Source organism: Neodiprion fabricii, chromosome 2 (genome assembly GCF_021155785.1).
Source record: "Neodiprion fabricii isolate iyNeoFabr1 chromosome 2, iyNeoFabr1.1, whole genome shotgun sequence".
Taxonomy (NCBI): domain Eukaryota; kingdom Metazoa; phylum Arthropoda; class Insecta; order Hymenoptera; family Diprionidae; genus Neodiprion; species Neodiprion fabricii.
The window spans coordinates 4181381-4196607 of NC_060240.1; the positions used below are offsets into that span (position 1 = coordinate 4181381).

The 15227-nt window shown below is 39.6% G+C and overlaps 2 protein-coding genes across 7 annotated transcripts in view; one reads left to right on the forward strand and one right to left on the reverse strand.

Annotated features, from left to right (window-relative positions):
* LOC124174689 (WD repeat-containing protein 47) overlaps positions 1-15227 on the forward strand; it is a 102058-nt gene that overhangs the window by 24633 nt on the left and 62198 nt on the right. For all 5 annotated transcript variants that reach the window (XM_046554075.1, XM_046554072.1, XM_046554073.1 and 2 more), the window contains exons 2-3: positions 8028-9331; positions 9704-10070. In XM_046554075.1, coding sequence (XP_046410031.1) covers positions 8047-9331; positions 9704-10070 — 1652 coding nt within the window. In that variant the 5' untranslated portion in view covers positions 8028-8046. The remainder of the gene's footprint in view (positions 1-8027; positions 9332-9703; positions 10071-15227) is intronic.
* LOC124174690 lies at positions 3777-6547 on the reverse strand. Of its 2 annotated transcripts, none has more exons than XM_046554077.1 (5): positions 6476-6547; positions 5721-6224; positions 5400-5624; positions 4933-5321; positions 3777-4855 (listed from the first exon to the last, which is right to left on the reverse strand). In XM_046554077.1, the coding sequence occupies exons 1-5, from the start codon at positions 6483-6485 to the stop codon at positions 4097-4099; spliced, it is 1887 nt and encodes a 628-aa protein (XP_046410033.1). In that variant the 5' UTR covers positions 6486-6547; the 3' UTR covers positions 3777-4096. The 2 variants fall into 2 exon arrangements, with proteins under 2 accessions (XP_046410033.1, XP_046410032.1); XM_046554076.1 differs by having other exon boundaries at positions 5400-5628.

Below are 15227 nucleotides of genomic sequence, written 5' to 3' on the forward strand. Positions count from 1 at the left end.
TCATTACCGGAGTTAATGGCTCCTTTGCTCTTCGTCGTCGCGAGAAGGAAAAAATAAAAACGTCCGAAGGGTTTTCAGACTTTTTCTTACTGTACAGAAAACAAGAATCAGGCTGTCGGATCGTTTCGCTTTTCAAGTTTATAAAATACCCGTGAATTTATCGCTTAAACTTCCGCTGGAATTCTAACGCAAAAATTTATCTGATTGTAAATTATAAACGTTGCGTATTATCAATTTAGATTACATAGTGTGAGGTGAAAATTTTCAATTTTAATATGCTTTATTTCAAAAATTGGAAAAAATCGTCTCAACCTTTTCTTCTGGAAAACATTCCAACTTCGGTTTCCTATTTTTTTTTTTTTCTATTCTTTTTTTTGAGCATAGTGTAACTCGACGAAACTTGATCCACCGCTTTTATAGTATAACTACGTCAGGCGCATAATCTCATTCAGATAGTCGAAATCTGGCTTCCTTAGCTCGTCGATGTTGGTAGAATTGCTGCCGGTGATGATTAAAACCTACACGATACCAGGTGTAAAATATGTATAATGAAAAACTCCCGTAATCGTCATTAATTATGTATCGTAGGTATAAATGGGTCGATGAGCAAACGTTAATTTCAACATTTTTAACGAAAGATTTAAAAGTTGTCGAATCGTGACAAGTTTTGAATGTTTTTATACCTCTGGTGTCTCTGCGCCCGTATAAAAAATTCTATAACCATACTCTCTAGTAATTCGCGTGCTTAAAATTCAGTCACCGTATGTCAAATCACGATGCTAAACGCGGCAATTGAAAACCAGTTAGTACGACCTTGTCTTGACATATGACCGCTAGAGTACGTACTACGATTAACAACTCGAGTGTCTTTTTCCTTCGGTCATCTTATTCTTTTCTTTCATGTGTACTCTTGTGATTTTTTTTTTTTTTTCTCTTCACACGTTTGTTTCTTTCAACGCTGATTTAGTCTTGAGACTAGGATTAGTGCAAAGTGTTCGGTTGTAGTCCAATAAAAATAGGTCCGAATTAAAAATATTCGTGATACGGCTGCATTTTTGTTTATAGGGTTTTTCGACCCTCAGGTTATCAAATCTGAAATTATTTTTGATCCGCGTATCCGGCGTTTCGAGAAAACGGCAACATATGACGTTTTTTGCGTTTTCCTAGAAAACCGATATCGGTAGATGAAAAATGACTTGACCATCGTGTAGAGCGGAAAATTCTACGTCGAGTTGTGTCCTCATATGTCGGAAACGGAGTTGGATTAACAAATTACGAAAAGAGAAATTATTTCACGAAAATTCCCTAGACGCCGTCGATAAGTAGAATTTCTTTTTTATTAATTTGTTAATCCGACTCCGTTTCCGACTTATGAGGGTATAATTCGATGCAGAATTTTCCGCTCTACACGATGGTCAAGTCATTTTTCATCTACCGATATCAGTTTTTTAGGAAAAAGCAAGAAAACGTCAAATTTTACTTATTTCTCGAAACGCCGGCTACGCAACTCAGAAATTTCCTTCAGATTTGCAATCCTGAGGGTGGAAATAATACATAAAAATGCAGCTATATCTCGAATATATTTTATTCAGAATCAGACCTCTTCCGACGGACTATAACCGTGATCTTGAAATGCCGGGAGATCGAGAGGTGAAAGGTGTCAGATGGTTTGTCGCACGGATCGCATGCCCGCGCTTTTTGGAACCAGGTTAACGGTATATACGCGGCGCAAATAGCAAAATCAGGAAACTAAACCCTATTCCGAGAGGTTCGCCCGATCGAAATGGCCTTGAACGGTGATTTATCACTTTACATGGAGGCCAATCACCTCGATCGAACCGCGGTGCCGACTATATTCGATCTCGGGCTGCAATCCAATCCTGCAATTCTGCAAGCGTGTATTGAATTCGGAATTCTTCCACATGTGAACTCTGAGTTCATTTTTATCTCTGATCAAAATCGTCGGCTTGCTTCTCAACCTTTTTTCCGTCTAAAACTCTTCCCTCAATATCAAATTCTGATATTCTACGCCTCTTACAGGCAAATCATTACTTAGAAGTTATTCATTTTATCCCCTGTAGCAAGTTGCTTAACGATTCGACGAATTGGTAGGACAACAATTTTCTCCCCTGCAGATGTCCAACTTGAAGCGTGTGCAACTTTATGCCTGAATCGGTAGCGAAAATAAAAATTCTAACCGAGTGACGAGGGGGAAATTTGTCAAGTCTGGCGGTTTGTTTCCACATCGTTAACCGCAGTCGAATCTGGCTTACGACTCGCGTTGAACGAAGCGAAGAGAAAAATTCATATTCCATACCCGTTCATACGGACGATTCGAACTTGATTTTCCCGTTTCAATCGATCGTCATCTGTCTTGTTATTATTATCATTATCATCATCATCATCAACATCAACATCAACATCAACATCAACATCATCATCACCATTGAATCCATTTTACCGTATACGTTAGAAATTTCTCTCATCATTATAATAATTAGAAGGTCATGACTGACGTTCGAAACCGGCTCTTTAAAATAATCGATGGTCAGTGACGTTTTTCCTTGAATCAGGCAATCCTTGTTACGTCGGTGTGCAACCTGTCGCAGTAAATAAAATCAAGGAGATAAAGAATGGATCGGCTTTGCCGACTTTGCTGATCACAGTCTCCGTGGCGAATGGTGGTGCCATCTAGTAACTTACATTCAAAACAGAAAATCTATTAGTTACCTTCCACCTATATTAGGTGATTTTCTACTTTCTTCCTCATCGGCATTTTTCAATTGGTTTTTTCTTTTATTGATTCTGAATTGTGACTCATTTTCCTCAGAGAGTCTAATCAGAATAATAACCAAAACCTTTGTTTATTAGTTATGAAGTTTGTTTTTGTCTTTTTTACGTTGATAAATAAGTCTTGAAGTTTTTGGTTGATAGGTAATACAGGTGCCTATGAGGAGGAAAAAGGAAAATGTTTTCACCAAGTTGTGATGGACTTTATTGTTATTAACGTTATCAGGGGCAAAATTATGAGAGCATGATGGGAGATTACGTTTGAGGTTTGACGAATGTATAACAAATTTTTGAGAAAATGGGTAATTTTTCTTAACATCCGAAATATCGTTCTGGTCTCTACAAGATCAAAATTTATCTAATAAAACTAATTTTTCACTTATTAGTTACGTAGAAGAAATGAAAATTTGACATCTAGAACCAAGGCTCAAAATTCGTGTTGACCCGTCTAATCGTCGAATAATTAATGAACTGCAAATCTTCGCCCACTCGGTGCGAAAGCCATAGTTTGACATTCGTTAAGGGAGTTTGAAGGCGTATGAAAATTGAATTTCTGTCTGGATTATTTGCTCCTGCAGGTAGCTCGAACGGATTTCATCGTTTACTTACTCCAAATTCTTGCGAAGGATGCGGGAAGCTTTTCCGATAAATTGCTTCATTCGTTTGATTAACGTTAGGTCGGTTCGGGCTTGCGATAAATTGAGAAAGATTAGATTTGTACTTTTTCCGGACGGAACGACGTTCATTTACCGATGAACCCGGGGCACTTTTTTCAGTTCAACAAACTAAAAGAGACTGGAATGTCGAACAAAAGGAGTCGATGACGATTCAAGTTCTTGTTAATATTGTTGTACGTATAATGGAAGGAATTTTACGGGAAAGACATTCCTTCACGTGTTACTTTTCTACAATAAAATCCATTTATTGAAAGAGGACAATACAGTCGTTTACAAATAAACTTTATGTTATACATATACGTATATATATATAATATTCACACGGATGAAAAAAAAGAAGAAGACGATGACGACACAATAGCATAAATAATATATAGTAATAAAAAATATGATGGAAGTTATGAGACGCCTTATAAAATTTCGGCGATAAATTAAATTCTAAACGCTATACGATTAGGTATATAAATGTGGACGGAATCTCCGATAAGTTAAACACACGGATTGAACGTGATTCGATAAATAAAATCTACTCTAAAAACACTGTTACTACACATTGTATAATATATGATGAATAATTTAAACGACCTGATATCAAGCTGAACTAATACTCAGTGAATCGCTCCAGCGGATCAGAAAATGAATGGTTGTTGATTATACGGGAAAGACGGGTCACCGTAGCCACTGGTGGTACTGTAAGGACTCTCGTTGTATCCAATGCCGGAGATGGTCCCGTAGCTTCCTTGACCAGGATAGCTTCCGTAGCCTCTGTCCAACAAGTCACCTAGGCCGAAGTTAGCCTCCCGGTAATTTTGGAACCTGTCGTTCATCCCGTACTGATCCCCGCCACGACCCAACGCGCTCAGCTGGTCGGCCAAGGTGTACAAAAGTCCGGAAAGCTGGTCGGTGGGATTCGCCGCTCCGACCAACGGCGACATGCTTCGCATCATCGAATTGTACGGTGCCATCATTTGGACCATGTTATGGGGGACCATGTTGAACGGGTATTGCGCTCCAATGACTGGCGGCTTTCCGGTTGCACCGTGCACGGGTAGCAACGTCTGGCTCTGGATCGGCGTTGGATTCATCGGCGATTCGCTGGCGATTGGCTTCGATGTTTCAGCCGGCTGCGTCGCCTTCGACGTTTTTGGATTCGGAGACACGACGACTGGATCCTCGTTCTTTTTATGCGACACCGAGTACCTTATCACCGGATCACTTACGAACTTCGCCGCTGGGTTCTGCGCTTTGGAGATCGACTTTGGAGACTCGGGAGCCCCGGCTTGAGGAACGTTGCCGCTTCCGGTTACTGGCTGGATCTGACGTGAAGAACCTGTCCAGAACCCTTGACCTTGATCACCTTGGAACTGCGACGAACCGCCCTCGTTCATCTGAAATGACAATCCGATTATCGGTAATAGAAGGGGGTTGGAAATTACTTTTGCCGTCGTATCGAGGTCAGACTTACCGGCGACGAGGGAGAACCCAAAGCCGTGTTTCTGTACGGGTAATACTTCGTCGGACGGATTCCGTAAGGAGGTGGCATATGATGAGGGTGGCGATAACCGTAGGATGTATAAGGCGGATTCTGATGACGTCCAAGCATGGACATCAGCGGATTCTGGTCACTCTGTTGCTGCTGTTGATGGGATTGGCCTACGACGTGTTCCTCGAACTGGGGTATACCGGATGATGATTTGCCGAGGAAATTCGACTGCGGAATATATCCACCTCCGTTCAGTAGCTCCATCAGAGGATTCGCCAGGCCGCTGCTTCTCAGAGTTTCTATGAGATCGTCCAAAGGTCCCCCGACAGTGTCGTCATTGATTTTCCGGCTATCACCGACGACGTGATCATCTGACAAAGATGGAATGTTATCGTTATCACAGTCGTGATGCACGTTCACCTGCTCGTACGATCGACGTTTCTACTCACCATTTGACTTGCTGGGCGATTGAGGGTTCTGTTGAGGCGGTACGACGGTCGTATCGGGCTTTAGTTTTACGGGCGAGTTCGCGGCCACGCCATCCAGCTGCTGCCGAGAATTCTTTGGTTGCCGGTATCTTTTTGATCCCGATTCACCTGCGCCATCCCTGACTTCACGTTTGGTCCGTGTCTGGTCTTGCAGACCGTTGGATGATTTTTGAAATTGCGTGCTCCCTACCTGGTGGAAATTTAAATGGAATCAGTACACCTCGAATATCCAAATCTTATATTCATCCGTTCCGGATGACTACCCTTACCAATCCAACTCACCATTTGCTGTGTTTGTTGCGGGCTCATCAGCAGAGGAGGCCTCAGTCCTCCCATCGTGAAGCTGTTCAGTCCCATAGGTCCCATGGAGAAAAGTCTCCCCGTCGCGATGTCTCCTAATCCCGAAATAAGACCGGGGATAGGCGATAGGCCGAAGGGCATCATGCCCACTATCTGATCGTTGTTCGTGGCCTTTTGCCGTTGGACCATTGGGTGCTGGAGCTGTTGTCGTTGCATCTGGACCAGCTGCTTTTGTTCGTACTGATGTATGTTGTTCAGGTGCTGTTGCTGAAGCATGTGCTGGTGCTGGAGCAGTTGCAACAACAGATTCTGTTGCGCTCCAGCGTAGTTCTGCTGGGACTGAGACTGGCCGGTCATCTGTTGGTTCTTCTGTTCCCCGTTGATCGCTTGGCTTTTCGAAGATGCTAACGACTGCTGAGCGTAACCCGGTTGTACCAGGACATCCGCGAATGTTGGATCCAGTAGCAGAGCTACTGTGATCAAAGTCTGAAACAAGTTGATAGTTTTTATATTTTTGCGAACGGATGTCTTTTATACTCTGTTGATTGAACAGTTGTGATGAATACGTTTCGTTATAATTGTATCGCTCGTCGAGTGGTCACGGTAACAAATGTTTTTCGATTTTTATTGATATAATAATCTTCGACAAATTTTATTACACGAATGATAAACTTGAGTTGAGGTTGAATGATGACGCGATGGTATTAAATTGAATTTGGTTTTAAATTCCTACTTACAAAGCTCCATGCTAATGTTTCCATATTATTTTCATCCGCACTCCGCTAATCCGCGATTGAGAGTGAAACAAGTTAGGCGAGAGCCGCCATGGCTTACCTATATATGTTGAATTCTGCTGACTTAGGAACGCAGCAAATTTTTCAACGTTGTGCAATAGAGTAAATAGTGAAAATGATGACGATTCTTCCCACCACCGTGTTGCCTCGATAATAACTGGGTACGATGCAAGTATAGTTCAGCGATATTCTATGCGCCAAAATTGGCAATATTAAAGAAAGAAAACCGACATTCTTATTCTTCAGGGAAAACAACGAAATTCAGACAAGACTTCTTGGATTATTATGTCTGTGACAGCGGATTTGGTTTTCCCTTTTTGTTCGCAGACTGAGAAAGTTGGCGAACAGCGTACTAAATTCCTCCACACTGTAGGAAGTTTTATTCGGGGTTACGACAGTCTTTTCTACATTTTGGAACTCGTCAAGTTGACATAAAACGGATCCGTGAAGAATATAGAGTGGCGGATTTGCGCGAGGAGAGAAAAGAGAGGATATACTTCCCAAGGAATAACGTCCGAATGCATTATCACTCGCTCTTCCTTTTGACCAGCAAATCTGCGCGTATAAATTCTTCCCGATATACCTTTTTCAATCTTCCAAGTATTTATCACACCTTAAACATCGCTTTTATCCCACATTTGCTGGAATACGTAATAAATTTTTTCACCGATACATGAAAATTCCTCTCTCCAATCATACATAGCACCATATTCAGGATCCTTTGAATCGTAGATCTGTATAGATTTCTAGAGCGGAATTCATGAATTTATGTATGTCAGGCTGTCGGCTCGGGTGATAAGCGAGTGACGAAATGCTACGTCAGCGATGAACGAGCCGGCTCAAAAATCGCTTTGAGTACGTCGACCTTCTTGGAAATAAGGAGTAATTCATACGCGTGTGTGTGAGACTTTCGTCATTATTATATCGTCTAAATCGACGACCTAGCGTTTTATTTTACGTTAAACTATACATATATGCAATTATACATCCTGCATGAATGATCATTAACGTATTGCGAAAGTGCGATTGCAGTTGCTCCAATTTTAAATGAATATCATGATGAAATTTGCGATAGAGATATTTTTTCTTCAGGGTTAAAATTTTCTGACAATATGGATTCATTCGAGATCAATTATTGATTCAGGTGGAGGTTAACCCTTTCAGTAACGGGACGATTTCGTCGAAGTCAGGTCATTATTAAAAGAGTAATTTATTGTAACGACGTTTCGATAGGACTGCAGCCTACGATCTTCAGGTTAAAATACGACATCCTTCAGGCTAAGGTGTTATTGATATCGCCATCATGGAGGAAGTCTTTCAAAAATACAAAGTGGATCTGTTGCGACGTCACGTTTAGCTTAATTTGTTCAAACAGTTTGCGACCCTGAGCATCCCATTGCGACTGATGGGGTTAATAACGACCGATTTGATTAAGATTCTTAAAATTTTCTTGGTACTCCAGGGCGTAACACTCTTCTTATTTTTCTATTTCCAGGTTGCGCATTCGGTACGTAATGCCGGCGGCGCACCTGACCCTACGTGAAGAGGACGTCGTGAGACTGACCCTCGAGTTTCTGCACAGTCGAGACCTGCACATATCGCAGTTGTCGCTGGAGCGTGAAACCGGTGTGATAAACGGTCAGTACAGCGACGACGTTCTGTTCCTTCGCCAGCTGATACTGGACGGGCAGTGGGATGACGTCCTGGAGTTCATTCAGCCGTTGGAGGCGCTGCCGGATTTCGACATGCGGAAGTTCACCTATTCGATACTGCGTCACAAGTACGTGGAGCTGCTCTGTATAAAGTCCGAGGCAAACGTGATCGTGGGCGCAAACGGTAGCGTCGACAACGCGGTCGAGGAGGTGGTCAAGGTACTGAGTGACCTCGAGAAGGTCGCGCCCTCCAAGGACGAGTACTCGAGCCTATGTCTGCTCCTGACGCTTCCAAGGTTGACGGACCACCTTCAGTACAAGGATTGGAATCCGAGCAACGCTAGGGTCCAGTGTTTTCGCGAGGTGTATCCGCTGGTGGAGAAGTTTCTGCCGGGTGACAGGAAGTCTTCTGACAACACCGGCGTCGTAACATCGGCAAAAAACGACAGGATGATACAACTCGTTATAAAGGGGATACTTTACGAGTCGTGCGTCAATTACTGCCAGGCTAAGGCCACTGGGTCGAAGGAGAGCGAGCAGGTCGAGATGAACTTCTCAAGGCTGCTGGATGGCTCTGTTGGATTCAGCGATTCCGATCTCAGCCTCCTCTCATGGCTCCAGAGCATACCTCCGGAGACATTCGCCGTTCCCTTCGCTCAACGCACCCTCAACGTCGACGTCGAACGTCTCGAACGACCCTCGCTCGAGACGTCTTGGACCGAGCACATGCTCATAACCCCCATAAAGCCAAAGACCTTTCCCCATAGTGCTATGCCGTTCACCAGGCCGCGTTCAGCCGCCGACATGATGTCCAGGAGTCTTGTACCCGCTCTCGAAGGTCTCGGATCGCGGAGTCCGGGTCTTAAAAATAATCCCATACCATCGGCTGCTCTGATGGCCATGTCGACTGGTGACATTAATCCAATGTCGAGGTCATCTTTCGCCAGTTTTCATCTGACAGGCTTTAAGAATAACAAACTTATGAACACTAGCGTTGACAGGCTCTTCGAGAACGAGGGTGACGTATTTCTAAGCTCGAGCTACGCCGACTTTCAACAGCTACCATCCATCCAGGAGGCTGCCAACAACGTCGCTTCGCTTTCGAAAGCTCCTCCAAGGACCAGGGGACAGTCGAAAAGTCCCGAAGGTGAGGTGAAACTTTTTTCCCTCCTTCTAGCAGCGGTGAATTTCATTCTACGATTTGTAGGACCACGGCGTCCAGTGATCCTTGAAGTCCTTGAGGTCCTGGAACTGTTCTTGAACTTTGCTCGTTCTTAAAAAGACCTAGAAATATTCTATTTTCAATGTTTCCTGCGAAACGATGTATACAGTATTGTGTGTGTTCACTGAGCAACTGTTTTTAAAAACTGGATCCCCGCCTCGAATCTCATTTTTCGTTTTGCATTCGTGTATTTTCATGTTTCCCGAACGTTCTTGAATAACCTGAAAATGTCTTTGAACTTGTTGCGGATCTTTTAACGGACACCGTGACATCTTTCTGTCCTTCTCTCTTGATCAGGGATCAGAGCCGATCCTTCGGCGGCTTCAACCCCCGAAAGGCGGATGGCGGGTCGTGAATCTCCGGCTCCATCGACTGCCAGAAGTTCGCGGAGGGATTCACTAGCGGATAAACCACCCGGGGTGCAACAGAAAATTCCTGAACCAACTTTACCCGTCGGTGTTGCCGCCCTCGTTGGACCCGATGGCGAGATTCTTGAACCCAGCTTTAACGGCGACTTGTTCAAAGAGTTTCAGAAGCAGAAACAGAGGCTACAGGAAACCATACAGCTCAAAGAAAAGGAACGCGACGAACTTGTCAGGCAGTTGACTGCACCGCTGACTTCCAATCAGGTCAATGCAACCGACAACAGACTTCAGGATGACACGTGAGTGATGATATTCGTCTTTTTTTTCATCATTATCATTTAGGTTATCAATCAGTGGCGTCTTCTTCTTTTCTAATATTTGATAGTTACAGCATTTAATTAATCCTGACAAATTATTGCCAGCAATTATTACCATACTTCGAATTTTATATCTTCACCTAGATTATCATCGAATCGTCAAAATCACATATTTAATCAACAATTTCGTATATTTTGATTTAATTTAATTTAATCTAATCTAATGAAATTAATTTTTCAAACCTGCGATATTTTATCATTGGCATGTGCGATTACAGCAATTATTTGAAAATTAATAAATCGTTCAAATTTTGTCATTCAAACATTATGAAAGTAATTATTTAACGAGAACATTTCCTCCGAACTCGTGTTTTAAAAATACTCATTTTCCAAGGTTTTTTATTTTTTTTTTTTTTTAGTTCGTGGTGAAAATGTTCGGTAATTTTTTGCCGGAGTAATTAAGCGCTGTTACCTTCTGTGATATTTAATTGTTTCATGGTTTTGGTTGATTGTTTATTGTTTGATTGTTGTTATTCGTTCTCTTCTTCATTTATTTTTCTGTACCTGCGACAAACTGATATATTAGTCATATAAAAATTTAATTGAACAGAGTTAATATGCTCTTTAAACATTATAGCTCAGATTATGAAACACGTTGTTTTATTCTCTTGTAAATCGAGTATGAAAGTAGCAAGTAAGTTTGTTTCAACGTTTGAATTTACGACTGTAGAAAGGGGAAAAAAGAAAACTTACAAACGCGTGGAGATAACGTTTTCGATTCAGAGAGGTGTAATACTCCAGTAGATAGTCTAAGACTTTTGTGACGCGAACTCAACGAAACGCAACTTAGCGCCGTAAAGATGTGAAAATGGAATAGACGACTATATTTATTCAATCTCGTATCCTGTATAATTCATACACATATCATAATATCAGGTCATTCAAACACGAAACAACACGTCAATAATTGAATTCCTTTCTTATTTTTTTTCTATTTCTATCTGTATCATTCTCGTCTCAATTCCAGAATACAATATTCATTTATTTCCATTTTCGTACAGATCTCGAGATTATAAATTAGGAACTATACAAAAAAAAAAAAAAAAAGTGAAAAAATTTTGGAACGAATCGACGTGTGACAAAATTCTTCTAATCTCGCTTGTTTCTACGATTTCAACATCTTTCTTTCATCTCGAATATTGCACCTATCGATAAATGTGCGTCAAACTTCTAACACCAAATATTTTTATCGAGCGTCTCTCTTAACCACTAGTTTTTATATCCCGCTGTTGTTCACCGATTCAGGATACGGTGCTTCGTCACGGTGAGTCTGCGTCGTGCCTTTTTTTTTTCCATATATTCTTTTTGTAATTTTTACATTTTACGCTCGGCGTTTCCGCTGCTCTTTCATGTCTTCCCTCCTCTTCTGTCGTCTACACATTTGTGTATATATATATATATATATATATATGAGCTGCAATCGGTAACCTCGTCCGTAATTTTCCTCTCCCCCGTATTACAGTCGAGAAAATTACACATCCCATTCTATTCCATTCTATTCTATTCTATTTGTGCGCATCTATAATGTGTTAAAACTGCATATAGACGTGTGTGTAATAATGAAAATGATGGATAATTACACGGGTACGCTGTGTTGGCTGTTACGATCTTTGTTTCCTGCGTTTTTCTTTTCTCATTGCCCGGGTCATAAAAATTACCGATTACAACAGTCGCGTAAACAGATTGTTTCTTTTTTTTTTTGTTTTTTTTTTTACGAATGCCAATTGCCAACCTTGACATATAAATAACTGATTCGCGTGGTAATACGAAATAGATTATTTACTAGAAGATTATTTTTATCGTACAGAGCTACGATTTTGAAATTATTACAGATTTACAAGACTAGCCGTAATAAACATACAGGCTGTATATTTTCGTGCGATATTGTATGGCCGAAAAATACAATTCTTTTCTCACCGTCTTTACTTTTCTTTTGTTTTTCGTTGTTTTTTTTTTTTCTCTCTCTCTTTCTTCTCATTTTTCAAATCGATTTCCTTTTCCGCGCCGATAACTGACTCGTTTGTATTCAATTAACATCGTGAGTGTACTTTAATTACGCATGCGGCTATGATGCTCGATGAAATGGAAATTATCAATGGATCGGGGTTCAATGCCACCATTTAAATACGCACACACACACACACACATATGTATGTACATTTATATGTATATATGTATACACTGTATGCTTGCGCACAATCCGTGGCATTCACCGGATGCAGGATGCATCTGTACGATTTATATATAGTACAAAGAAAGGTGATGCATATTACGCAGTGTTCATATTTTATATGTAAAGGGTGTCTCGATTCAATTGACCCAGATATAGAGAGGCTCCAACTTCTACGTTATTAATTCATTGTACCGTAAATCGATGAATTTTTTACGCTGCATTAATCGTACACTTATCATTTATCACCCGGTAAACCTTGGGGCAGATTTTCGTACGCGTGTATGGGGCATTCCGTGCCAACTCACCGGGCCCGTGACCTCGATCAATTTATACTTTTCCGATTCATTTTTTATATGATCGAACTTCCTCCAAAAAACCACGAATTTTCTTTTTATTGGTTATTTAAGCTGTTTCAAAAATGCCATTTTTTCACGAAAAATTGACAGACATTCCTCGATGTGAAAAGATAATTTTGAGTTCAGGACGGGAGCATGACTCTGGTTTTTTTTTATATTCTTTCAGAGGAATTGAAACATTTTATTTCAATCATTTCAACGCAAGTTGTATCATTTTTTATTTTTTTTTTTTTTTTTGGGCGTTTCTTCGCCCGAATTCCCGTAAAGATGAATAATAATAGGCGATGAGTATATTCAAAAAAAGAAAAAAAAAATTAATATTTATACATGTATTAAGGTTTCAAATTATAATGGTATACGAAACGAGCTCGGTGAGTTGGCATGGAATGCCCCGTATATAGTTCGTTTAATTCGAATTACAACCGACTGTGTCGCGATCATGTCAAAGTTATGCAAATGGGCCAATTTTGCAATTTAAACCGCGGGTGCTTTTTCAGCTGCACGAAACTAATGGAGACAAAGAGTATAAAAAAAGAAAGTAAAAAAAAAAAAAATAAAAAAAAACAATAACGATAGTCATAAAATAGAACAAGATTACTCTTTTCCGTTTCTTTTCAAAGCTCTTTGCTTCGCGTTCCGAATTATTATACGTTGATACTCAAATTTTGATTCAAGAACTCGGGTGTACAGATAAAAATTAAAAGTAAAAGTCATTGCAGCAGAAATATTATAAAAATGAATCGTTAAAAATATAACTCAGCATTAAATATTGACTTGTATCAGTTTATTTCAATAATAATTCAATTATTACCAAATATTACACGATCGTGACAAAGAATTATTCTTTACGAATTTTCGATCGATGTAATTCAAATCGTAACTGATTTTGACTCTTTTGTAAAATTCCAAGACGTATCGTTGGACGATTTTTATCACAGACCATCATCTCTCGTTCTTGACAATGCCCCACGAATTAGCGACAGATTGTTACACACCGATCATAGGTATATTACACTTTGTTAAACAGACGTTCGTGTCGCAGTTGGCCATCATTGACAATGAGTATAAAAGTATAACGCTTAATATATAATGTCAGCGGATGCGTGACGCGATGAAAACATTACTATTAAATTGCCATTCCATTGACAGGTATATTACAATGATTGTCATCATTCGTGTCAATACGTGTATATGTATTAGAATGGTTCTTATATGGGGTGAAAACCAAAATTAGATAAAAAAAAAATTAAAATTCACGATGCAAATTATTCAAAAAACATTCTGATTCACTATATTTTGCACTGAATCTTATTTCGAAGTTGTTTGTAGTAAAAAAAAAAAATCCATAGTCTCGAATGTTTAGCGAGATTTATCTTAGTTTCAGTGAATAAAAAACAAATGAAAAATCATTTTTTCAATCAGACATAATTTGAAAACAAAATTTCAAACAAAACACTAGCATTCGTTCAGAGTCAGCACTGTAATGGAATAACCCATTTACTTAATTTGATCATTTGTGATGTTGCAAAAAAAAAAAACAAAAAACAAATTACGAATTAACAAAGCACACGTTTCTCATGGAATGCTCCATTTATGATTTTTTAGTTTTCACTGAATAGAAGATGAATCTCACTAAATATTCGAGAATATGGATTTTTTTTACCTACGAATAACGTTGAAATATAAATCAGTAATGTGTAACATTGAATTGATAAACATCAAGCTTCGCGATGACGTCGAGAAACTTTAAAATCTCAAAGAATTTATCGTAATTATTCTCGATCGAACTTAATTGCGAAGATTGGAAAAATTTCACACATTTATCATCCGTGTTTATTATTTTTATAGCAACCTTGGTGGTTGTATGTACATTAATTTGCGAACCAGTTGTAATATGAGACGAAGCGATCATTTGGTTGTAAATAACTACAGCCTTTTAACGAGTACAGGCCGATCGATTCGAAATTAGGAAATCTATAAATCACATTTCGTAGCTTCGATCATATATTTATGGTAAATAATTACACTCAGAGACAAATTTTTTTTTAACAGTACATGTAAAACCGGATTTAAATCGTTGTACGAGGCATATTTTATGCGGTTTGATGTAACATATTTTGCGATAAAAGAAAATGGTCATGCTGAGAAAAATTTCATTTGTTACAGTGACTAGAAAAAATGAGTAAAACAGGTATCGTTAAAAAAAAACTGTTCGAATATTGTTGTTAAATTTTCGCAACAGTTGCAAGAAAATATAGCAACAGTGATCGTAATGAGAAAGAATAGTAACGGATACTAGATAACTAATTTTCATTTTCTATCTAGAACTCGATTTTTCGATTCTGGTAAACAATGAAAATATTTAAGGACTGAGCGGTAACAGGAACTAAAAATTTCTCTCAGTGCATCAAGTGGTTATTGAATTTGAACTAAAACAAGCGATTTTGTCCATTTTTTACGGAGAAAATAGACGCGCCATTCATTCGTTCGTTCGTTCGTTCGTTCGTTAGTTAGTTAGTTAGTTAATTCAACGTATCGCAGCAACGAGGC